This window comes from Brienomyrus brachyistius, chromosome 6 (genome assembly GCF_023856365.1).
Source record: "Brienomyrus brachyistius isolate T26 chromosome 6, BBRACH_0.4, whole genome shotgun sequence".
Lineage (NCBI taxonomy): Eukaryota > Metazoa > Chordata > Actinopteri > Osteoglossiformes > Mormyridae > Brienomyrus > Brienomyrus brachyistius.
This window is the reverse complement of record NC_064538.1, coordinates 12,689,781-12,713,215: the sequence shown is the minus strand read 5'-3', so window position 1 is coordinate 12,713,215 and position 23,435 is coordinate 12,689,781. Positions and strand designations below refer to the sequence as shown.

The 23,435-nt window shown below is 42.7% G+C and overlaps 1 protein-coding gene across 2 annotated transcripts in view; it reads left to right on the top strand.

Moving 5' to 3' along the window:
- Positions 1-579: 579 nt before the first annotated feature.
- Positions 580-23,435, top strand: part of cacna1fb (calcium channel, voltage-dependent, L type, alpha 1F subunit) — a 34,859-nt gene continuing 12,003 nt past the window's right edge. For both annotated transcript variants that reach the window (XM_049017441.1, XM_049017440.1), the window contains exons 1-26: positions 580-964; positions 6,673-7,021; positions 7,851-7,956; positions 10,451-10,590; positions 11,392-11,534; positions 12,538-12,690; positions 13,220-13,416; positions 13,515-13,618; positions 13,703-13,854; positions 13,965-14,039; positions 14,568-14,649; positions 16,124-16,150; positions 16,552-16,712; positions 16,784-17,009; positions 17,169-17,376; positions 18,062-18,182; positions 18,387-18,462; positions 18,716-18,752; positions 18,851-18,911; positions 19,024-19,129; positions 19,511-19,640; positions 20,798-20,857; positions 21,168-21,274; positions 21,782-21,869; positions 22,697-22,804; positions 23,150-23,202. In XM_049017441.1, coding sequence (XP_048873398.1) covers positions 943-964; positions 6,673-7,021; positions 7,851-7,956; positions 10,451-10,590; positions 11,392-11,534; positions 12,538-12,690; positions 13,220-13,416; positions 13,515-13,618; positions 13,703-13,854; positions 13,965-14,039; positions 14,568-14,649; positions 16,124-16,150; positions 16,552-16,712; positions 16,784-17,009; positions 17,169-17,376; positions 18,062-18,182; positions 18,387-18,462; positions 18,716-18,752; positions 18,851-18,911; positions 19,024-19,129; positions 19,511-19,640; positions 20,798-20,857; positions 21,168-21,274; positions 21,782-21,869; positions 22,697-22,804; positions 23,150-23,202 — 3,092 coding nt within the window. In that variant the 5' untranslated portion in view covers positions 580-942. The remainder of the gene's footprint in view (positions 965-6,672; positions 7,022-7,850; positions 7,957-10,450; positions 10,591-11,391; positions 11,535-12,537; positions 12,691-13,219; positions 13,417-13,514; positions 13,619-13,702; positions 13,855-13,964; positions 14,040-14,567; positions 14,650-16,123; positions 16,151-16,551; positions 16,713-16,783; positions 17,010-17,168; positions 17,377-18,061; positions 18,183-18,386; positions 18,463-18,715; positions 18,753-18,850; positions 18,912-19,023; positions 19,130-19,510; positions 19,641-20,797; positions 20,858-21,167; positions 21,275-21,781; positions 21,870-22,696; positions 22,805-23,149; positions 23,203-23,435) is intronic.

Below are 23,435 nucleotides of genomic sequence, written 5' to 3'. Positions count from 1 at the left end.
TAAAAGTGGTTAATGACTACTCGTGCAAGTCCATACTACTAATAAATTCTGCTGCTAAAATCAGTATAATAAAAGACACGTTATCTACTTACCCAAACTCTGTACTGTTATGAAAAGTAGTGACCCAATTTTACCGCTAGAGGGAAAAACTCACTTGAGCGAACAAAGAACAATGTTAAATGATGTATTTGTGGAGAATTGAACATGAAATACGAGCTGACACGGAAATCTGAGCTTTTCTTTATTTTGTATTTTAAAGATCCCTTCAAAAAGAACAAACTAACTGATTTGTGTGTAGGTGTAATTAAATAAAATACTACTTTTTTTTTTGCTTGTCCATTTTGTTGTATATGTGCATTTCTGTGTTACAAATTGTGATGCAAGTCTAATACAAAATAATTCTAATATTAATTTAATAGTATTTTTTCATTTACACAGAGCTACAGTGTGTAACACGATATTTCTGTCGCCATCTCATTTAGCTGGCTCCCGTGCCGCCCCCCTCCCTTTAATAAGTTTCTAGGCTACCATCCCCTTTAAACGACTCAATTTTTCTCTAATCCTGAATTGATGGTTAAGAGGAGAAGACACATAGAGAACAGAACAGGAAAATACGTTTGTTAAAACGTTTGGGTGCCTTTAGAAGAGAACCAAAAATAAGTACGCCTCTCATCCATAAAAAAAAATCCACAATTCTGATGAAACCGCGTAGTAGATTAATTTCCCTTTTCATTTAATGGATGCTAATTGGGAATATTTACATTGAAATGCAATTAGGAGTCTATTAAAAGCCACCAAAAAAAGATTTAAACAGCTATGCTTCTCGTGGAAAGTTGGAAAAGCTTAGAGCACCTTCCAGAGCTGGGAAACTACAGAAAACTGAAGTGAAGAAGATCATGCATTTTTCACCGTGAGGTAACAGTCCAGCTGTGAAGCTCCGACATGTACGACGAAAACCGAAAAAGTAAGACCCTCTATACCATTTCGTGCTTATAATTTGTCTATTTAAAAATTTATATTAGATTTCAATATATTTGTTTAAAATTGTCAGTTAAACTGAAAGGCAAACATGCACGAGATAATTGAACAAATGGTCTGGTCCTCCGGGTTTAGGGTTATGGTCATCGGGGCGTTTGCGTAAAGATTAGTAACCCGTCTTGTTATTTCCAGTTTAATGATCCCTGCTGTTACATTTGGTTTTAATAATAACTCAGATATCACGTGAAGGTCTTCGGGTTCAGATTAAAATAATACTTAATGTCATGCTACTACTTTTGACTTTCACAGTTTTCCTAATACGTCTTCTGTATTTATCTTACTGTTCTATAGATTTCATTCCTTAACTCTCAAGGCGCATCCATAAATGGGCAGTATTTTTCTGTATTTGTTTAGACTGGTAAATGGTTATGCATATGTTGACTGAATAACTTTAATGTACTACTACAGATGTATTTGCGAAATTTATAAATCGTGCTTCTTTCTTCTGTTATAAAGTGTAATTGTTTTTGTGAATTTAAAAACATGTTAAAGCTTTCCAACGCATGCACGAAATCCACCAGACCATGAATCAACAGATCACGCGCAATAAAGCATTAGTAGCATAGGCTTATGTACATACACGCACACATATAATATATATATTATATTATTGACTTTTTCACTTGATTTTTATAAATAAGCTTCATAGCAAAAATCCTTTAGTTACTATGATATGGCCGAGACTAATCACGTAATATAATAGAGATAATATTTGGACACAGAATAAACCTTCAAAATTAGGATTCACTATATCTTCTTTAACAACACAGTCTGTTTCTTATATTACTATTGCAAGATCCTCCTCGTGGTCTCAGTTAATTCTACAAAGGTTGCAGCACAATTACCGCACTAACAATCCTAAGTATTCCATTTTTTCCCCATACTTTTAACTCCTGGCGGCTTTGCAGCAGCGCATGTTTGATAAACCTCTTTGCATAAACGGGTGATTTTATGTTAAGGTCATGGCCTTCATCCTTCTTTATTCATGTCTGTGGCCCCAGTTGTACATTTCACAGTCTGCTCCATTTACTGTGACTATTCACTGCGGTGTTGGTTCGATTTTTAAGGGATGGGGAGGAAGGACATTCCAGCAAATTCATAATATTGATAAGCAGACCCATACATGTCCCACAAAGAGACAGACTCCTGGTTTGAAATTACCACCACACATCCACCCTAAATGAGGCTAAACCTGGAAGGTGTTTTGTCTATTTCATCGATAGGTGCTAATGTCGTGGGAGCTAGATTCTTAGATTTCTTACTAAAACCCATTTGTGGGGTGTTGCTCATTTGATAGTAGGGTTATTCCCCTCCATGAAAGAAAATATACAGCTTCAGTCATTCGCTCATTGTTCTGCTCCAATGAGTATAGTGAAAACATCACATAGCACTCAAAGGACAAACTGTTTATATTATTTTATGCTTTTCCAGCTTTTTGGTACAGTTGATGCACATGCTGATATAAGAATGTTGTTTTAATGCAGCTAGCTAGCAAAGATATTTCAGAAAACAAAAAGACCATGTTCATAAGTAAGTTAATAACATAAGAAGTCACGTTGGAACAAGCTGAATAATTAGTGGATTTTTGTAAAATACTGGGTGGTAACATGTTGATGGAAGGTTCCGGATTGACTGTCTGGGTGTCCATGGCATTCTGTGATGTCAAACCAATGGCAACTGACTGCTTCCATACAGGTGCATTCTCGGTTGTTTTCTGGCATTTGGGACAAAACTGATTACTAGGTTAATTGCTGGAAACATATGGTTAAAGTGTAATAAAAAATTTCTGCATTTTTCTGGTTTGCGGAATAGTACTGGTAGAAGAAATGCTTTCATCTTAAATTGAGTGCCATTGAAGTTCTCTCAAAGTGCATGCTTGTTTGCAGCCTATCCTGTCCTTTGCAGACTGTCAGAGTCGTCCTTCTCTTTTGAAACATTGCCTTCATGCGCAGGGTTGCCAACTTTAATCAGCTGGCTGGCATGAGATTTTAAATTCGAGACAAGTCTGCACATGCATTTACGTGTTTTTTTTTTTTTTTTTTAGTTTTATTACATTGTATATAGTCTGCAGGGATTGCAAACCACTTCAGAGTTTTTGGTGTAGCTAATATTATGATTATTTTCGGTAAGATTTCTTGCATGAGCGTGAGTCCGAAAGCGGGAGAGTCGCACCAGATGCGTGAGAGTTGGTAACCCTGCATACAACTTACCTGGGCGAAAAACATGTCCATCTCTACACACATTAAAAGAATTTCCCTGGAGACAAAGTTTCCTATATTGAGGCACAGAATTACATCTTTACTAAGTGAGTTGGATTTTGAGCCTGCATGGACATCACAGCATCCTGTATTATCACAATACAGGCTTACTTACGAATGAGATACGTTCCGAACGGCCGTTTGTAACTTAAAATTTTCATAAGTCATCATTCAACATCATTTTAAGGGTATACGCAAGTACTAAGAACTAGGATGCTGGGAGTACGCACACTACGCTGCTGCGCGGCGGGAGTAGCGGCCAGAAGTCGTACTGGGCGGAACTGGCGCGCAGGCAAAAAAATTATGTTGCAGACAGGACACGAGACGCATTGTAATATGGAATCAGTAAGTCCAAATGAACACAATTCTTTCATTTACACCAAAGTGGTCTAGAAATGTAGCTTCTTTATCTGCTATCAGCTAACGGCTGCCATCCTAATTCCAAACTGACACATTATAAATTGAAAGAATATAAATCATTTTGATGAAAATTAAGCCACAAATTTTACGGTACCTGTGTTACTGACATTGTACAAAAGTTTATGCTTATCACATGCTTATTGTCTAATTTGCTTAACAACAGTCAAATAATTTATTTTCAAGAAATGTAGTCTTTCTCAGGAGAATGTCAGACATATGATTGAAAGCTAGACCGGTATCATAAAGCTATATGATAAATACTGGTTTGGATAGGCCTGTCTGCACACTGGAATAATTCATATATATAAGAGCATTAAGCATTATTGAGCCCCAAAGATCTGGGTGGTATGTGGTTTGGCTGGTTAGCCTGCTGCTTCGATGCAGGGTTCAAATCCCAGGGTCACTGGAGTTATTCCACTGTTGGGCCCCTGAGCAAGGCCCTTACTGTAAGTGCCAATTGCTTCTGGGACTGTGTGACCCTGTGCTGTCAGTTGTGCATCGTTATGGATTAATCTATCTGCAAAATAAATAAAAACGTAAGAAATACTGGCAGGATGCAGTCGCTCCACAGTGAGCAGGTTAAATATACACCATGTTCACCTTTTTATATAATATTATCCATTTTTGTTGTCTGTCTCTTTATGTGGAGCATAAAGTAATTTCTCATTTCTGAGCCATCATGGGATGACAATGCCCAGCTCTGTCCCTTTAAGAATATGGTGCTGCAGTTGCTCATTCTGTCCAATCCCTCATTTGTGCAGTCATCACTCAGATGTGCGTTTGTTTTCATAATGCTGGGAAAATGGGTGTTCTGGTTGCTGCTTTATACATGGATCATATTTAGTAAACCATTCTTCCAGCTTCAAAATGCTTATCCTAGTCAGGATTGTGAGGAAGGGGGTTGTGTGTGGAGCTTATTCCACACAGCAAAGAGTAGAAGGTTGGTTTATACCCTGGAGGGGATACCAGTCCATTACACACAGTCACACACACCTCCTACATACACTATGGGCAGTTTAGATCGGTCTTTCTCAATCTGGTCCTCAGGGACCCCCCCAGAAGATCCACTTTTTTTGCTCCCTCCCAGACAATTCACATTTTTGCTCCCTCCTAAGGGAGAGAGGGTGCAAAAACATGGACTATCTGGGGGCTCCTCGAGAACCAGGTTGAGAAACATTGGCTTAGAGACCTCAATTAGCCTAACCTGTCTTTGGATCACAAGAGGAAACCAGAGTAGCCAGAGGCAACTGAAATGACACAGGGAGAACGTGCAAACACACACACACACACACACACACAAAACAGCGGAAGGATTTCAGCCCCCAGCCCTGGAGATAACCACTGAACCAGCATGCCACCTTCATTTAGTAAAACGACTCTTTTAAAATCTAGTAAATCAATGATTCCTGACTCCTGCAGAGCCTTCTGTCCTCCCACTTCCCCTCATTCTCATGGGTCTAGTCGGTAGGAAATGCACCATTACTCTTAGGTGCTACTTTTAACTCCTGCGTAAAGACCCAGCGATCCAATAAAAATGTGCTCTTGATATATATAAATATTTTTGTACCTGTACCCAGATTAATGGTCCTTAAAGAGTCTTAACAGAACATCATTCCATTATTTTCTAAAAGGATTCCCCTCGATGCCACTCGACCCATACGCTGCCGTTTAATAATGGGCAGTGCCATCATCTCTCTGTCTTTTTGCTCTAACCTTGCCTTTGCTCCACTGGGTGCCATCGATGGGCTGGGTGCTGAGCGGATCCACAGGCACTAACACACAGAACGCCAGCCCAGAACGCAGTCTTGCCACTCCCACCCAGAAGTAGGTCACAGCTGCCCTCAGCTGCACCGCACCTCTTACCTCCATGCTGAACCGCCGTGTCCCCCGGAGACCCTCACTGCTCAGCCGTCTCTCTGATCTGTCCGCCTGCCTCATTGGACCGGTTTTCCTCCCGTTGGGCTGTTCTTAGAGTTGCTCTACATTTTCATTGCTTTAAATGGTTTTATAATAATTAAAGTACAAATAATATTAATGTGACCATATTTTGGGTACGCAGTCTTGCTTGGTGGGTGGACGTAATATTACTATTTTTCCCCTTCACACCGTGACGATCCTTAAACAAATATACTTGAAGCCTTGTCGTCAAAGTCTAGTCATTCGTCTGCTTACCTAAGCTGCTCTGAATTCTAAATGAGTTTTTCTTAGCAGAGCGTACATGTTGTCAGAGACGAGCTTAGTTATTCACCATTTCTAATGTGATATTTCATGGATTCTGGTTCACAGGGCAAAATGACGAAAATGGGTGCTTACTGTAAACTCCGGGGTTTAATTATATGAATTAGTCACTATTCATATTTATTTTGGAGAAAAAACTGTCCCTGTCGGCCTTGGGTATACAACATGAAGGGGAGTTTGTAATGGCTGGACAATGTTCTGCAATTTTTTGCATTTTACTAAAATATTTCTGATGGAAAATGAAAAAAAAACAAAAAAAACATAATGTGTCGTAGTCATTTAAAACCTGCGTTAGGATCCCTCATTGTATTTGGATTATTATTTTATCGTTATTATCAGTGCTCTGTATTACGTTGCCCTGTGACGTTCTAAATCTGCATGTATGATGTGATGTGATTGTTACATAAGACAATTAACTGAAAAAAAAATAGGGGTTTTTGCTCCTTTTGTTTGAGATTGCCTTAAAAGACAACCATTTTAACCATTTTAAAGGGTTTTTTTAAAAATATTTTAAAATTTTCAGTGCTTCTTTTTTGCATTGTTCCTTAAATAGAGCACAGTTTTACTCTGCATCAGTACGGCAGGTAATCGTTATAATTTTCATTTTCTTTTTGCAAGAAATCTCTTCCATAGCATCAGTACTGGTCCTGCAATAAGTGTAGCTTCATTGAAACGGTCCACCCGATGTTAGTCACTTGCGGTGTGCTCTGTCCCTTAGATGATGCCCAGGATGAGTATTCAAACCCCAGCGGTGCAGAGGGGGGTGGATTGGAGGAGGAGGATGAAGAGGAAGAGGAGGAGGAAGAAGAGGACAGAGGTGAAGACAAGGACAAGGACTCACCATGGCAGGACTCTGAGGACACGGAGGGGAATGAAGGGACGAGGATGAAGAGGACAGACACACTGAACTCCACCAGCAGCTCCACAGCCACCCAGCGCAAGAAAAGCCAGCATGCCAAGAAGCAGATTCAGGGCTGCAACACAGTGCAGCGAGCCCCCCGTGCCCTCTTCTGCCTCAGGCTCAGCAACCCTGTCCGGCGGGCTGCCCTGTCCATTGTGGAGTGGAAGTATCCTCCCCTTCAATAGCCACTCTGCCTGTAGTTGTAACTCATTCACAACATGAATGCTGCTTGGTTTATTGTGTTTTTATGTTTTATGTTCTATGTGGGCTTGGTGGTTGAGTGTGTAGCACTGTTGCTAAACACCTCGAGTTCTCTCCTCTGTGTGCGTGTGGAGTATTTATCCCCATCCTGTCCAAAGTCATGCAGTTATACATGCTAATGGGTACAGTATCTTTAAATTGCTCGTAGTGTGTGAGTCTGTGTGCCATGAGATGGACTGGCACCCCGTCCAGTGTGGACCCCAGCCCTGCCTTATGCCTTATGCTGCCCGGGAAAGGCTAAAGCCCCCACCGGCTTCCACCTGCCCCAGACAGCGTAGGACACAGTGTAGACATACACACTGGACAGGAGGCTTAGCACGCAAAGCTAACATTAATCAAGACTAGATGGAAGATAGCCAAAAACAAAAAAATACGAATTTTAGTTGAAAGCAGTGCAAAGAACACAAAGATGATGGACAAAAGTCTTTACAAAAAAGCCCAACTGTAAATTTGAGCGATCCTCTATTTAAACACTTGTAGGCTTCGTTTATTGTGTAGCTTATTTCTTCTGTTCTCGCACAGGAGCAGTTTTATTTTTTTATCGTCAGGAATAGAAAAGTCACACTCAAAAAATTTAATGAGATCGTTTTAACTGGTTTGCGTTCAAGTTTGCCATCTTGTGCATGAAGTGCAAAGACATGCTTGTGCAGATTGTCAGCTAACATTACAAGATACATTAACGAAAGATAACAATGTTCCGGCCCCTTCCGCATTCCTTAGCCGATGTCATGCAGACCTTTTGATGTATTCATCCTCCTAGCTATCTTCGCCAACTGCGTGGCTCTTGGTGTGTCCAAGCCCTTCCCCGAGGATGACTCCAATGCTACTAACCATGACCTGGTGAGTTTGTGGCTTTTCGTTAGCACCGGGTGTAACACCCTCAGAATACAAATGTGTTCCCTTGCCTTGTGCCCTGAGATGTTATCTGATAGGCTCCAGACCTCCCCCCGTCACCATGTCCTGCGTGCTTTTCTGTGTCTGTCATCTATGTTCACTGAATAAGCGCATGTCCAACCATCCATCTTCCAAGCGCTAATCCAGTACAGATTGGTGAGGCCTGCAGCGTATTCCAGGCAATGTCTATAATGTATGATTATTTAGGCGAGTGTGTGTATGTGAGGCATCTGCAATTGACTGGCATCCTGGTATTCCCCTGCACTGCGCCCTGTGCTGCCCGGGATAAATGCAGTTATGGGTGATCAGGACCACGGACAGAGACCGAATGAGCGCTTTGCAGACTATAAATCTTGGGTCTTACTCCCATTTACCCACATCCTTAGTAGAACTGTGTTAATAGAAAATGTTTCCCATTATAAATTGCTGCCATTGTCTCTATTTAAATCCAGTGGTTTCTTTATTTAGCCATTGGCGGTACACATAATTGATGATGAGACTGTCAAACGCCTTGGGAAGTATCTTTTATGGGTCCTTGGAATCCCTGGAAGCTCCCTACTCTGTTCTTTTTGTCTCGGTCTTTCTCTCCACCTTCTTTGTAGAAGGAAATGGGTACAAAGGGGTGTTCGTGCAGTGCTCTGTGTGTCTGTGTATGTGTTCTTGTTGATGTATGGGAACTGAGCTCCAGTGAGGAGCACTGATGCAGTTTCCCCTGATGAGTGCGAGCTGAAGGCCCAGCCTTCGATTTCTGTTGTCTGCCTAGACAGCATTCCTGGCACAGCTAACATGACCTCAGTGGGTCTAAGTCAGTGGGTTACATGATGGCTTGATGGGGCTGGGTCCATAGATGGGGCTGAGTCCATAGATGGGGCTGGGTCCATAGTTTTGCATGTACTAAAGAGACAAAAGACTTGGAAGTTTGTGACTACAGTCGCCTTGGAGCCAGTAAGCTGGGCTGGTCAGAGCAGATGGTAAAAATAGAAAGAATGAATTAGTAGCAGAAATAGCATAGAGAAAGAGGTAGGGAATGAGAGGTTGAAAGAGACCGTAATGTTCTTTCTGTTTGTACGGATGCTCTAAATGCTCTTGGTCCTGATAAGCAGCTTACACCCCCCATCCCCCACTCCGTCGCCCTATCCCTTGCCGCCCCTTTTTCTCCCCTGCTCAGAGACCATGTGTACTGTGCTTAAAGGTAGAGTTTCGGCGTGTGGGGGGAGGGGCAACCATGCGCAAATATTCATGATTGCTGCAGTTGTGTTTCTGCCTGATTCGGCCTGTGTTCTCACTGTGCGTCCCTGTGACTGTGCTGCCTTCTCCCTCCTTTCACTTTTGCTATTTTCTTTTCAGATTTTCACTGCTAATTTGAGAATGTCTGTGAATGGCTTGGCAAGGAGCACTACAAGAATGACTGCTATAAGCAACTGCGCTCTTGTGCAATTACCAGTCTGTTTTCTTAGAATGTTTTCACACATTTTTCATATATATTATACACTATAGATTTTCTTTAGTCCCATGTTGAACGACTTGTGCATGAACATTGCATTGTAATTACTACCTGTATATTGCCTGTATATTGCATTGTAATTCTCATATGAAATATACTCTTTTTGCTGGCCTTTGCCAGTTTATCCATATACACATACATAACATAACTACTGTAGATAACAGTGGCTTGTTTGTCTATATTTTAAAATGTAGCACTAGTTACAAAACTTGTTATGGTGAAATTAATATGAATGACATTATGTCATGTCAACATGCTATACTGTATATCTAAATAAGTATGCATAGTTTTGGAATAATTTGCCCAGACTGGTGCATAAAACATTATTTATCCATTATCTGTTATTTTCCCATTTGTCTTTCCTGTGTATGTGTGTCTGTCTGTGTCTCTGTCTGTGTGTGTCTGTATGTGCGCCCCCGAGTTTTCGGTCTGGGGCAACATGCCAATCTGTACAGGGCGGTGGAGTGAAAGATGATGACAGATTGGCACTGTAATCCTTTGAAACGCTTACAAATTCAGTTCACCCATTTAAAAATCCCCTGGGTTCTCACGCGATTTTCACATAACTGTGTCAGTCTATCAAGTTACTCTCCTTATTTTAGTTTGGGATTTGGATTCCACTCAGAGCCATCTCTTCGCATGGTTAATGTAAATAGATGTTTAATTGCAGTAAAATTCACACATTTGTGCACTCAGTGTGCTTGGAAGTGCAACACATAACAGCATCATAATGTCCGTCATGTATCAGTGCCCTTGTCAGCTTTGCCAGTCAGATTATCTTTAAATTCCTATATTACTGTCCTGCAGCCAGCTGGTGTGCTGTCTTCATATTGTCCTATTCGTCATTTTCTGGTTAAAATATACATTAAACAGAAATAGGTGAAGCAAATAGTGTCTACAGTAGCAGTTTATTGCTCTGTCTGTCTCTGTATACAGGAGCAAGTGGAGTATGTGTTTCTCATCATCTTCACAGTGGAGACTTTCCTGAAGATCCTGGCATATGGCTTAGTTATGCACCCCAGCTCATACATCCGAAATGGCTGGAACCTGCTGGATTTCGTCATTGTCATTGTCGGGTACGCCGGCTCCCTCGCGCTCTCGCTTTTTACGCTCTCCTCCGGTTTCCTGTATTTTCACTTTCCTTGATTCCTGCTCTTCTCGCTCTGCCTTTGTCTTTCACCGTTTGTGGCCCTTCATCTCCTCTTCCTCTTCACCCGTTTTCCCTCCCTATCCTCTGCTCCATCTTCAACTTTTTACACTCCTTCTTGGGGGTTATCTGATCTGGTCAGTTTGCACGGAAAAACACCTCATTCTTGTTCTCTCACAAGCACACTGTCGTTCTATTTGTGTGTATGTGTGTGTATGTGTGTGGGCTACGAATACATCACTTTCTGGGGACTAAATGTGATAAAAACCTGTTATTTCGACCTTGTGGAAACTACATTTTAGAAAAAATCTGTGACTGCAAACAAAAAAACTAAAAAAGTCTCGTATTTTGTTTGGCTACTTATGGTTAAGGTTAGGGCTGGGTAGGGGTTAAGGTTTCATGTTGGGATTAGGGTTTTTCCCATAGAAACGAATGAAAGATATGAATACAATACAATACAATCGTCTGTTTGCATGCAGACACACATTTAAGAGCCAGTGCCCTGTCCTTGTTCTTTTTTACTCACAGGACTCGGACATGTCATGCCTGTCAGCTGTACAAGAGGTTTCCAGAGAATATTTAGTCCTTAACACAGATTTTTGGATGTATTTTTTTAAGGCACATGTCTGAGTAATATGCAGCCCCTGTGGACAAGGTCAAATGTGGATATCTGTGAAGCAGGTGTGGAGCCAGGCCGTGTTCCTGTCACTGAAGTGCGTGTGCTTGGCAGGCTGTTCAGTGTGCTCCTGGAGACGGTGACCCACAAACCTGGGGAGGTGCCCCACATGGCAGGGAAGCCGGGGGGGCTGGATGTGAAAGCGCTGCGAGCCTTCAGGGTGCTCAGGCCCCTCAGGCTTGTGTCAGGCGTGCCCAGTGAGTCCCCTCACCCCCTGTGATCACTGCACCACAAACGAGGCCGTATCACCAAAGTGAAAACACACAGTGCCTTCATTTGGTTCCTGAGTCTGTCACATGCATGAATGTACCGGCGCAGCAGCAGTGCAGTGAAACTGCTGCTGCTCCAGTGCAACAAACAAGGCAGAAGAATAACAGAATAAAAATAATGCAAGAAAATTAGGGCTGCTCACTTATGGCAAAAATCATAATAACGATCATTTTGGTTGATATTAGGATTACGCATTGATTTTGGAAATATCATGCATTTATTGAATTTATTTTTAACAGTTTGGATTTCCTTGAACTCTAAATACAATTTAACTGAGAAACGATTTAAAATGAGTTGAAAAGGACTGTGTTGGATTTATAACACGAGACAAAACAGGAGCATCATTGCAAAATAAAATAGTGCAATAATATTTTATCTTGACTATTTTGTTTTGATCATTGTTGGAATCCAAAATTGTAATAAAAATTTAAAATCGATCAGTTGTCCAGTCCTACTAAAATTATAGAAATATATAAAATATGCAAAAGTAAAGATTAAAAAAAAGAAAGCTATCCTGCTGTATGTGTTTTACACTGTATGTAGTGAAATTTTGTCAAAACTGTGCCCGTTTTCAGCCTCTGTTTCAGAATTTAGGAGATTATTGGTTATTTGATTTGAGCAACATACTTCTTAAATCAAGTAAAACTATGCAGAAATATCATACTAAGTGTTTGTTCATGCCTAAATTGAGAAAGGCTGATCTACATCATGACCGTTTTTTTATAGCTGCATGTAAAATTCAGTGCATTTGCATGCATGATGAGTGGATATAATCCATGTGGACCGTAAGCTGGAATGAGCCGCTGCTCGAAACATGGCAGGTGTCATGTGGGTCTTTATGAATTCTAAGGGCATGTGCTTGCATGTGCATGCGTCGCTGCGTATGGGTATGCGGTGTCCCTACCTCACAAAAGGGCCGCACCTCTGCAGGTCTCCAGATCGTGTTGAATTCCATCATGAAGGCCATGGTGCCTCTGCTGCACATCGCCCTGCTGGTCCTCTTCGTCATCATCATCTACGCCATCATCGGGCTGGAGCTCTTCATCGGCAGGATGCACAGGACCTGTTACTACATTGGCACAGGTGCCAGAGCCCGGCAGCATGGTCCAACACTATTTGATGGCCAGGGTAGTCAGGCTGAGACCCAGATGTTCACCAGGGTCTCTTACTCATGCACCATTAGATATTTTCAACAATAAAGTAAAATGTTATTTGTTGGAATTACAATAAACATTCTGAGTGTCCTTTGCATTAGTAAAGCACAAGACGTTTTCTTTTGTATTCCTTCCAGATTCTGTATTTTCTGGATTTGATGCGGTCATTTTTATTTTGCTTCAAAATACATATGAAGAAGGGGGAATATGTGGGAATGTATTTTCAAATGATGCATAATGTATGTATTCTCTTTTAAATTATAGTTGAATTTTAGTAAGGTAACATGAAAAAGGGTGGGTGAGAGAATTGTTTATGATGCATGTAATGTGAATGTTGGTAATGCTTGTAATTACCACAGAAGGCTTTATTTTTATGAGACATGTTGGTTTTGCATTGGTCATAATGCTGATTTGCCCGGATGATTCCTTGAACACTCTTCCCACACTCTGTCCCTCAGACATCTTCGTGGGAGACGAGCCGGTGCCCTGTGCCTTTGCTGGCCACGGTCGGCAGTGTGTGGTGAACAGCTCAGAGTGCAGGGGCAAGTGGGAAGGCCCCAACGGGGGCATAACCAACTTTGATAACTTCTTCTTTGCCATGTTAACCGTCTTTCAGTGCATCACCATGGAAGGCTGGACCGACGTGCTTTACTGGGTAATGCCACAGCCTGTGCGGTCGAGAATGTGAAACATGCTGGTTTCTCTGCCTGGACTTCACCCCTCGCCCCCGCCGTGGTTTCTGTCTCCCTGCAGATGAATGACGCCATCGGGTTCGAGTTACCCTGGGTGTACTTTGTCAGCCTGGTCATCTTCGGCTCCTTCTTTGTCCTTAACCTCGTCCTGGGCGTGCTCAGTGGGTCCGTAACATGACAGTGGATTCCCCTAGCGTGTGCTTGTCTCAGTGTATCTGTGACCCGGCGTCCTGTCCACGATATGCACAGAGAATTCTCCAAGGAGAGGGAGAAGGCAAAGGCACGTGGAGACTTCCAGAAGCTGCGGGAGAGGCAGCAGATGGAGGAGGACCTGTGCGGCTACATGGACTGGATCACACAAGCAGAGGACATCGACGAGGAGGATGAGGATGGAAACAGACGTGAGCTGCATAGAAAGAAGGGTGTCCTAGTGCTTTGCTATTCTGTGGACCATCTGTTTTCACCTTGTTGTTACTGTTGTGCCACTGCAATAATACAGCTCTCCCCCCAGGTGTCACTCTGGGCGACTTGTCTGACAAGAAGAGGGGAAAATTCGGTTGGTTCAGTCATTCCAGTGAAACACACGGTATGTCATGACTGTGCAGGGGCACCGTAAAGGATGATTCCAAGTGGGACCTAAAAATTTGGAATGTAATTGGGTGCCCAATATGACATACATGTACTATCATGGGGTCCGAAATCTCTAGCAGCACCCCTGAGTCTCTGTGTCCTTTTGTTATTATGTATTTGTAACTTTTTTGTTGTATTCCTGTTTGTTTATATGGCTGTTAATGCTCTCTCTGTATTCATACTAGTGGTTCCCAAAAATATTTCATTTAAATGTTTTTTTAATATTCAACTTGCCCCTTTCAATGACTGCAAGCATCTGCACTTTTATCTCTTTGCCTTTTGAGCTCCATAGATTCCAGCGTTTATGCCTTCAAATGCTTCTTGCATGTCTAGGTGAATTTATAGTTTGTCAGGTGACAGTCAGGGCATGTTCACACATCTCTAATGTAATTCCTCTCTTTTGAGGTGATGCTTGATCTGCTTGAGTACAGCAGTAGCTGCTCAGTGTCCGCTTCCCTTCTTTCTCTTTGTACATCTGCCTCAGCGAGTCTCCCTGCCAGTGAGACAGCATCTGAGACCACAGAAAATATAGAGGAGGAGCACACGGACTGCTGCGCAGCCTGCTGGTAATACTGCATTCTCACTATACTCTCACTCTTTCACCATACATCATCTGACCTGTCCCACTCTCTCACCATACATAACTTGACCTCTGTCCAATTTTGTCACCACACACCACCTGACCTCTGTCCCACCATCTTGCTGCACATCATCTGACCTCTGTCCCACCCTCTTGCCGCACATTAGTGGACCTCTTTTCCACTCTCTCATCACGCATCACCTGACCTCTGTCCCACTCTCTCACTGTACATGACCTGATCACTGCACCAACCTCTTGCCACACATCTTCTGACGTCTGTTTCACTCTCTCATTGCACATCACCTAACCTCTGTCTCACTGTCACACCACACATCATCTGACCTCTGTCTCACCCTCTCACTACACATCATCTGACCTCTGTCTCACTCTCTCATCGTGCATCACCTGTCCCACTAACTCAGTGCACATCACCTGACCTCTGTCTCACTCTCTCATCACACATCACCTGTCCCCTGTTCCACTAACTCACTGCACATCACCTGACCTCTGTCTCGCTCTCACTGTAATTAACCCTCTGGACTCGACGCATCGTCCTCGATGCCGCGTATCCTTCTCGTCTATTTCAGTTCATAACTCGCTGAAATCTTATTGTAGAAACATGAAAAAACCGCTGACTAAATCGATTGTCGGAAGTATTAAAGTTTTTAAAATTAGGTTAAATCTGCAAAAATGTAAACCATGTCACCTTTCTTTGTTTTACCTGCATCGGGGGCGTGTAGCGCCGTCCTTACCTGAAGATCTAAATAACCGCATTTCTGCATATTCAAATCACTTTCACTTGGTAATTAGATGAACAACGCAACAGTGAAACGCGATTCAGATACATCCCCATCAGCGCAATAAAAAGGGGGGGGGGGGGGTGTGTGGCCAGGTGTGAATGGCTCATGCAGACACATGAAAGCTGCTACATATTCAATGGAAGGAGCCAGAAATAGTGACATGAGTTCAGTTTTTCTTATTTATTTAACCAACTGAATGTTGCAGCTACACCATTTAGTCATTTTCATGTAGCCAAGACTTTGGTGATCAGATATCTGGGATCAAAACAAACTTCCACCATTGTTTACTATGTACTTTTATAATGTTTCTACAAGTGTTCCAAACTGCATTTTGCAATGTCTATACTTTGATGTCAAATTACAAACTTCACATAAATCTGACATATTTACAAAGTACATTAAAATAAAGATGAGTATAAGAAATAATTTATTTGCCATGAATTAAGTTGATATTGAATGAAATGTGTGACCATGCCCCAGTCAGTGAGAGTGTGCTCCCTACCCCTCGATCCCAGAGGGATAGTAATAAACTGGTCAGCAAGTTAAAACAGCTATATGTACATATTATGTTATTAGCCCTGTAGAACTTTGGAAAAATGTAAACGGAATAAAAAATGTTTTGGTTATATAATTTTTCTTTGTTATCTGTGCATATTTCAGCACCAAGATAATGAAAAATCGTCTCTGGTGAGTACGTAAAGCATACATTTCTTAAGACCGTGTGTGTTTTTGGTCATTGCTTTGTTAAAACAGGATCTGTCTCATTTTGATCTGGAGGTGTCAGTAAACTGCAGGTGGAATTTTCTGGATCCTCAGGCTGTTGCTACGATCACTGTTGAGTGTCCAGTGGTCAGATGAGTCTTGTTTGTAATAAATGTTTTGCTACAGATAATGGGAAAATAGGAACCTTTATTTGGAAATGTAATTATTATTTTAAAAGTATGTAGAACAGAAATACATATCGGTGACAGAAGTACATTCTTTGTTTAAGGCTTTCCTGGAGTAGTTTAGTATTCATGCAACTTTCCTTAGCGATGGTTTCGATTGCTGTGTGAGTTGCTCGAACCCTTCCCCACCTTTCGTCTCAGTCGCACGCTGCGTCGCTGGAACCGCGTGTGCCGCAGGAACTGTCGTGTGGCTGTCAAGTCCGTCAGCTTCTACTGGCTGGTGCTGCTGCTCGTCTTCCTGAACACGGTCACCAGCGCCTCGGAGCACTACAACCAACCTGACTGGCTCACGCAGGTCCAAGGTGCGTGCCTCTCTTTCGGGCCGCCGCTACCCCGTCCTGCAGCTCACCTCACCTTCCGCCTATCCCTGCAGACATCGCCAACAAAGTGCTGCTTTCGCTCTTCACCTTGGAAATGCTGCTGAAGATGTATAGCCTTGGGCTGCAGGGCTACTTCGTGGCTTTCTTCAACCGGTTCGACTGCTTTGTGGTGTGTGGGGGCATTGCGGAGACGATCCTGGTGGAGCTGGAGATCATGCCCCCCTTGGGGATCTCTGTGCTACGCTGTGTGCGACTTCTGAGGATATTTAAGGTCACACGGTATGGAAAGCCCTCATCTCTGCCCCCCACTGTATCTGTTATTATGCAGCTCTTATCAAGGGTACGGCTGTCCCCAGAGAAAATGTTGACCATCATTGAGTGTCGAAGTGTTACTTCACAAGTGAGCTGTACTTAAAGCTGTTTGCATCTTCCCCCGAGACACTGGAATGCCCTGTCAAACCTGGTGGCCTCCCTCCTCAACTCCATGAAGTCCATCGCCTCCTTGCTGCTGCTGCTCTTCCTCTTCCTCATCATCTTCGCCTTGTTGGGTATGCAGCTCTTCGGTGGCAAGTTCAACTTCGATGAAGCACAGACTAAACGCAGCACCTTTGACACCTTTCCTCAGGCACTGCTCACCTGTTTCCAGGTAACAGCTTCCCTTTTCACACCAAAGCCATTGCTGTTGCCGTTGATCGCTGTCTGTGCAATGATGACTCAGTTCATTATGACCACTCACATGTGAATTGAATCTTGTAAAAATGGTGAGTGTCAAGGTCTGGGATGCATTTTGATGATGATCACTGGAGTACTGTGTGATGACACACAGGGCATCCAGCCATGCAGTATACAGTAGAGGATTGTGTAGCTGAGGAAGGGACTTCAGTCCAGTGTGTTGTACAGGTACTAGCTGTGTACCCAGCCGTCCACATGATGCAACAGAAAATAGGAAACATCGAACCCAGCAACATTCTTGCATTGCTCCAAGTTCCAGATCCGAGACTTTTAAGCTGATTGTAGGCATTTCTGATGGTGAGCAGAGGTCAGCATGACCGATCTGACTAGCCTGTGGCAAAGTAGCCCGATAGGCAACAGGACTCCTTGCTCTCTTTGTCAAACCATTTCTTCTGCTTTCAACATGTTGACCACAAGTATGGAATGTTAGCTTACTGTCTAATGTATCCCAAGCTTTGACACAGTCCGTTTTTACTAGATGGTCAACGTTATTTGTTTAACATAGGGGAGATCATAATGTTTTGGCTCATCAGTGTATATGCTGAAAAATGCTTGTGCTCTTATTGGAATGGGAATATCGATAGCTTCTCTACCTATAGATTCTCACAGGAGAGGACTGGAATGTTGTGATGTATGATGGGATCACGGCTTATGGAGGCCCACACTTCCCTGGCATGATCGTCTGCCTATACTTTGTCATCCTCTTCATCTGCGGTAACTGTATCCTTCAGGTGGAGGTGCTGCTGGCCTGTGAAGGCTACAGCTCTCTCTCTCTCTCTCTCTCTCCCTCCCCAGTTCCCAGTGTCCCTTGTCCATCATTCTCTTGGTTGTTAGGCTCTCGAATGGCTGTCAGTGTCTTTTTCTTTCTCGTGTCTTCAGTTTCTTTTTCTGGAAGGATATTTTCCGATTTTCGCCATCGGCTAGACATCCTACTTAATGTCTTCTTGGCCATTGCCGTGGACAACCTGGCGGGAGGTGACTGCGATGACAATAAAAAGGAGTAAGGAAGGAGAGGGTGTGCACAGGAAGTGTGTGGTGTGTCGAATGAGTATACACACTAATTGCCTTGCACATACTGTACTTGAGGGGAGTGTGACTGAGTGAGAGGTCTGAAGTCACAGAGACTCACATCCTGCTTGGAGCCACAGAGGCTGACACCCTAATATGGACATGGATGCAGTGTAAGCACATCCAGAACCGCTGCCACTGTTTGCCAAAAAAGTAACTGGTGCTTTTTTTTTTTTTTTTTGCAGAGATAAGAAAGTGGGGGCAGAGAATGGAGAAGTGAAGGTATAGCTACCATGTCATTTTTCTGCAGTTCTGGCCGAACCTTTTTCTGTCAGCTGTTAGTGTCTTCTTCACACGAGCGCTCTCTACCTCTTGTCCAGGTTGAGGTTGATGAGGAGGAGGAGGAGGAGGAGGAGGAACCTGAAGAGGGTGATGAGGGGGGTTAGTGAAAACATCCTTTAGTGTGATTTCTGGCATTTCAAGTATTATTTAAAGGAAGCAAATTAAAATCCTAGTTTAAAATACTAATTGATCTTCTTTTGGTCCCTGTTAGAAGACAGGGGGGTACAGATAAATGTGGCTGACTTTGCTCCCCCCAAAGAGAAAGTCCTCCCTATTCCAGAGGGAAGTGCTTTCTTCTGTCTCAGCAAAACCAACCCGTGAGTAATTGCTGTGTCTGCTGTTCTGTATAACAGTATGAATGCGCTAGACCCGTGTTTCCCAATCTGGTCCGCAGGGACCTACAGTCGGTCCATGTTTTTGCTCCGTCCACGCTCTATGCCAGACAGTCCACATTTTTGCTCCCTCCCAGCTCCCGCTGAGCAAAAATGCGGACTGTCTGTGTGTCCCCGAGGACCGGACGGGGAATCACTGCTGCATACGCCTTAGCATTACACATTATGCTACTCTACATTTCTGCCCCAAAAACCATAATATTCTACATGTCTACCTTATCCTGCAGATAGGCTACTGATGAAATTATGGAACAATCATAAGTAAGGAACGGCGCTTAACTGACTGTGTTGCTGTCATGCCTTAAGGATCCGAGTTGCCTGTCACACCTTGATCCATCACCACATCTTCACCAACCTCATCCTGGTCTTCATCATCCTCAGCAGCATCTCTCTGGCTGCAGAAGATCCAATTAGGGCCCACTCCTTTAGGAACAATGTAAGTCACAAAGAATCACTGATTTATCATGACCAATGAGAGCTGGAGATGTGGTTGCAATTCCCAACAGCACAGCTAGAGGCAATTTTATGATGACTGTCGACAGGTCAAAGCTTGAGGCTGTTGCCGTAGCGGATTTAGCAGCTGAAACAAATAGTTTGAGGAAGTGAGCAATACTACTGGCAAAAAGAAATCCAAGAACGCTTGAGGCCATTACAAATCTATTACCCATATCCAGAGTATTTCAGCAAGTACTTTAATAGCATCTCTTCAGTTTTCATTTATATGAGCTGCACAAATTCATGCCTGTTTCAGATAATTAACTTGCACTTCTTCAGACTCAATCTTTATGTAAAAATTTCCCACAGTGCATTGTTCCTGAAATCTTTTAACAGGCAGTTTGGCTCAGCACATGTAACATACCGTAGTTTCCCCTGAACGCCCAGCTCATCACTATTTACTTATGTCAACTGCATTTTTTTTAGCAATAATCCCTTTTCATTAATTGAATCAGAGACCATTTGGTGCATCGCGATCCCTAAGCATGCCCTGACTATAATGATCTTACCTATGATTTATGAATAGGGTCATGAATAAACATTTTATTTTAATATAATAAGTGACCGCAGGTGTTATTATGTAATTTTATTATGGGGAACTGTGAGTGGTTTTTGGAGGTATTTTTGTTTTTATGACCAATTAAAAATGATAAAATGGAAAATAAGGAGAAATTCATTTTTATACAGCTTATGTTAAACAAGCAGTGTTTTTGGGGAACGTTTTATTCTCTATCTAAGCACAAACTAGTCATGATCTCAATGGATGCTGCATGACCTTGAAGGAGTCGTCCTTAGTCTTGCAGTCTTCTGACCAAGAAACACTGTATATAGCAAACTGTATTCCCCTTCAGTATAGTCTGGTCCTGGGACTATGCATATAGCTTTATAACATTCTGCTGCTTGCGAATGTGGTTGACCAGAGTCCATAGTCCATGGCAACTATTTAGGTCAGCAGCTGCCCTGATTACACATTTGTCATGGAGGACATACCAATTACTGGCAGCTGACGAATTATCGTCCTGTACCATGCAATCATAGCTGGCTGTCTCAGATCGGGCAGGCCTGTCAGCTTAATTAGCCCATTTTTTTACTTTGCAGGTTTTAGGCTATGCGGACTACGCCTTCACATCCATTTTCACAGTGGAAATCATACTGAAGGTATGCCAGAGTCCTTCGCATGATGAAAACTCTGTGGTTTGCTTTTGTACCCAAAAGTGCTGTCAGTTCATGGCACAGCGATGGATCGGAGTTGTAAATAAAAACCAAGTGGTCTGACATCCTGGTTAAAACCACTGTCAAAGGGAATTCCTGCCCGTACTGTGAATTAAGTATCAGAAGTCACGGGTGTTTTGACTAGAAACAGAGATCTGTCCTGGTGAATTAATGACAGCTCCCTCTTTAGGTTCCTAAATACTTGTTACCATTTGATCTGTGAAGGCTGAGTTTTTGCCCTCTGCCTCCTTCCTAGATGACCGTACATGGCGCATTCCTCCATCAGGGGTCTTTCTGCAGGAACTGGTTCAACCTCCTGGACCTTCTTGTTGTCAGTGTGTCACTAATGTCCTTCTTCCTGCAGTGAGTCCCTAAAACAAAGCTCTTCTGTCATGGCCTGACACGCACAAACAGTGCGTAAACTGAGAAATTACACTGCGGTTTTCATTATAGACAAGGCTTTTGATATCTGCTTATTAGTGTCATCTATGCTAAGTTTAATCAAATTTAAATTAAGCTCTTTATATAAAGCTTTCTATTGCAATTCATCATGCCTTTGAAAAAGACTTTGGGATTCAGGAATAGCTTTTTATAAGCCTTTGCTTGACCTCTGGTGGACAAACAGATGCAGTGCATTTGAAATCATTTCTAGTTACTGATATTTGGCCCTGGGATGGGGATTAATATTGTGAATATGGACGCACACAAAGTGTACATTGACAAAAGAAATTTTGGAGAATGCAGTGCAGTTGTTTAAAGAGAAAAATGACTAATGTGATACACTGCTGATGTTTGTGGTACTGTACTCAGGATGCAGTGTTGCTATTGCATTCTGTTCTGTTGTAATCTGATGGTCTTCCTTCCCGGCAGCTCGAGCGCCATCTCCGTAGTGAAGATACTCAGAGTCCTCCGAGTGCTCAGGCCTCTGAGAGCCATCAACAGAGCAAAGGGACTGAAGGTGTGTGCGTGTGCATGTGAATGTGTGTGCATGTGGATCCATGTGTGTGCATGTGAATCTGTGTGCATGTGGATCCATGTGTGTGCATGTGAATCTGTGTGCATGAGAATGTGAATCCGTGTGCATGAGAATGTGAATCTGTGTGCATGTGAATCAGCGTGTGTGTGTACATGTGAATCTGTGTGCGTGTGGATCCATGTGTGTGCATGTGAATCTGTGTGCATGAGAATGTGAATCCGTGTGCATGTGAATCAGCGTGTGTGCACGCGAATCCATGTGCGTGTGCATGTGAATCCATGCGCATATGAATCCGTGTGTGTGTGTACATGTGAATCTGTATGCAGGTGCACATGAACCTGTGTGTGTGTGTACATGTGAATCTGTGTGCAGGTGCATGTGAATCTGTGTGCAGGTGCATGTGAATCTGTGTGCACATGAATCTGTATGTGTGCACATGAATCTGTGTGTGTGCACATGAATCTGTGTGTGTGCACATGAATCTGTGTGCGCATGACTACAGAGTTTGAGTGGGAATTTGCCTGCAGATGTGTTGATATGTGTTTTTTTGTGTTGTCCTTGTGAGTTTTTTTACCCTCTATATAAAATTTACATTGTGCTGTTGTGTAAATTATTGTGTGATAAAAAAATAAATGAGTGCTAAACAATGCGTGCTGCACAAGGATGTGAATAAATATACTAATTAATGAGCAGAATAAAAGCAATGGGGACTTATGTTAAGTGTCCAGGTGTATCTATACAGCCCCTCTGCACCGTGCAGCTCTCCTCCTCGCCGTCTCTAACAGCTGTCCATGCCGGTGTGTTGACAGCATGTGGTGCAGTGTGTGTTTGTGGCCATCAGGACCATTGGGAACATTATGATCGTGACGACGCTGCTGCAGTTTATGTTCGCTTGCATCGGAGTGCAGCTTTTTAAGGTAATCCGTCTGCCGCTGTTGTCACATGACTATGACCGATTTGTGGTTTTTTAATCGCTGTCATCCTGCCTGTGAATGCTGCTATTGGATTAGTGCATTGTGACATCATTTTTTTTATGAATGAAAATGACTGCGCTGTTTTTGATACAGTTGCTTTAAATTGTAAAGTTCTGTCCTGAGTGGACAGGTACACTGTACATACTGTGTAGTTCTGTCCTGAGTGGACAGGTACACTGTACATACTGTGTAGTTCTGTCCTGAGTGGACAGGTACACTGTACATACTGTGCTCAGTGTCTGTGCTGCAAACTTGTGTCTTTTTGTGTCAAACTTTTTTTTTTTTTAGGGAAAATTTTATCGCTGCAATGATGAGGCAAAACATACTCCAGAGCAATGCAAGTGAGCAAACCGTCTTCTGTTTCTTCTTCATTCACCTCTTTTCCATATTTCTCCCTCAGTTGAAAGACTTAATCAACAGGAGCATCAACAGGCTCATGGAATAGAAAATAATAAATGCTCATATTTTTTCCACTTGGGCACAAAACCTCCCCCAGAAACACTAGATTATCCAGTTACTGATGTCGGTGGTTCGGAGAGTGGTATGTTCAGACAAGTGGGCGTGTGTGTGCTGT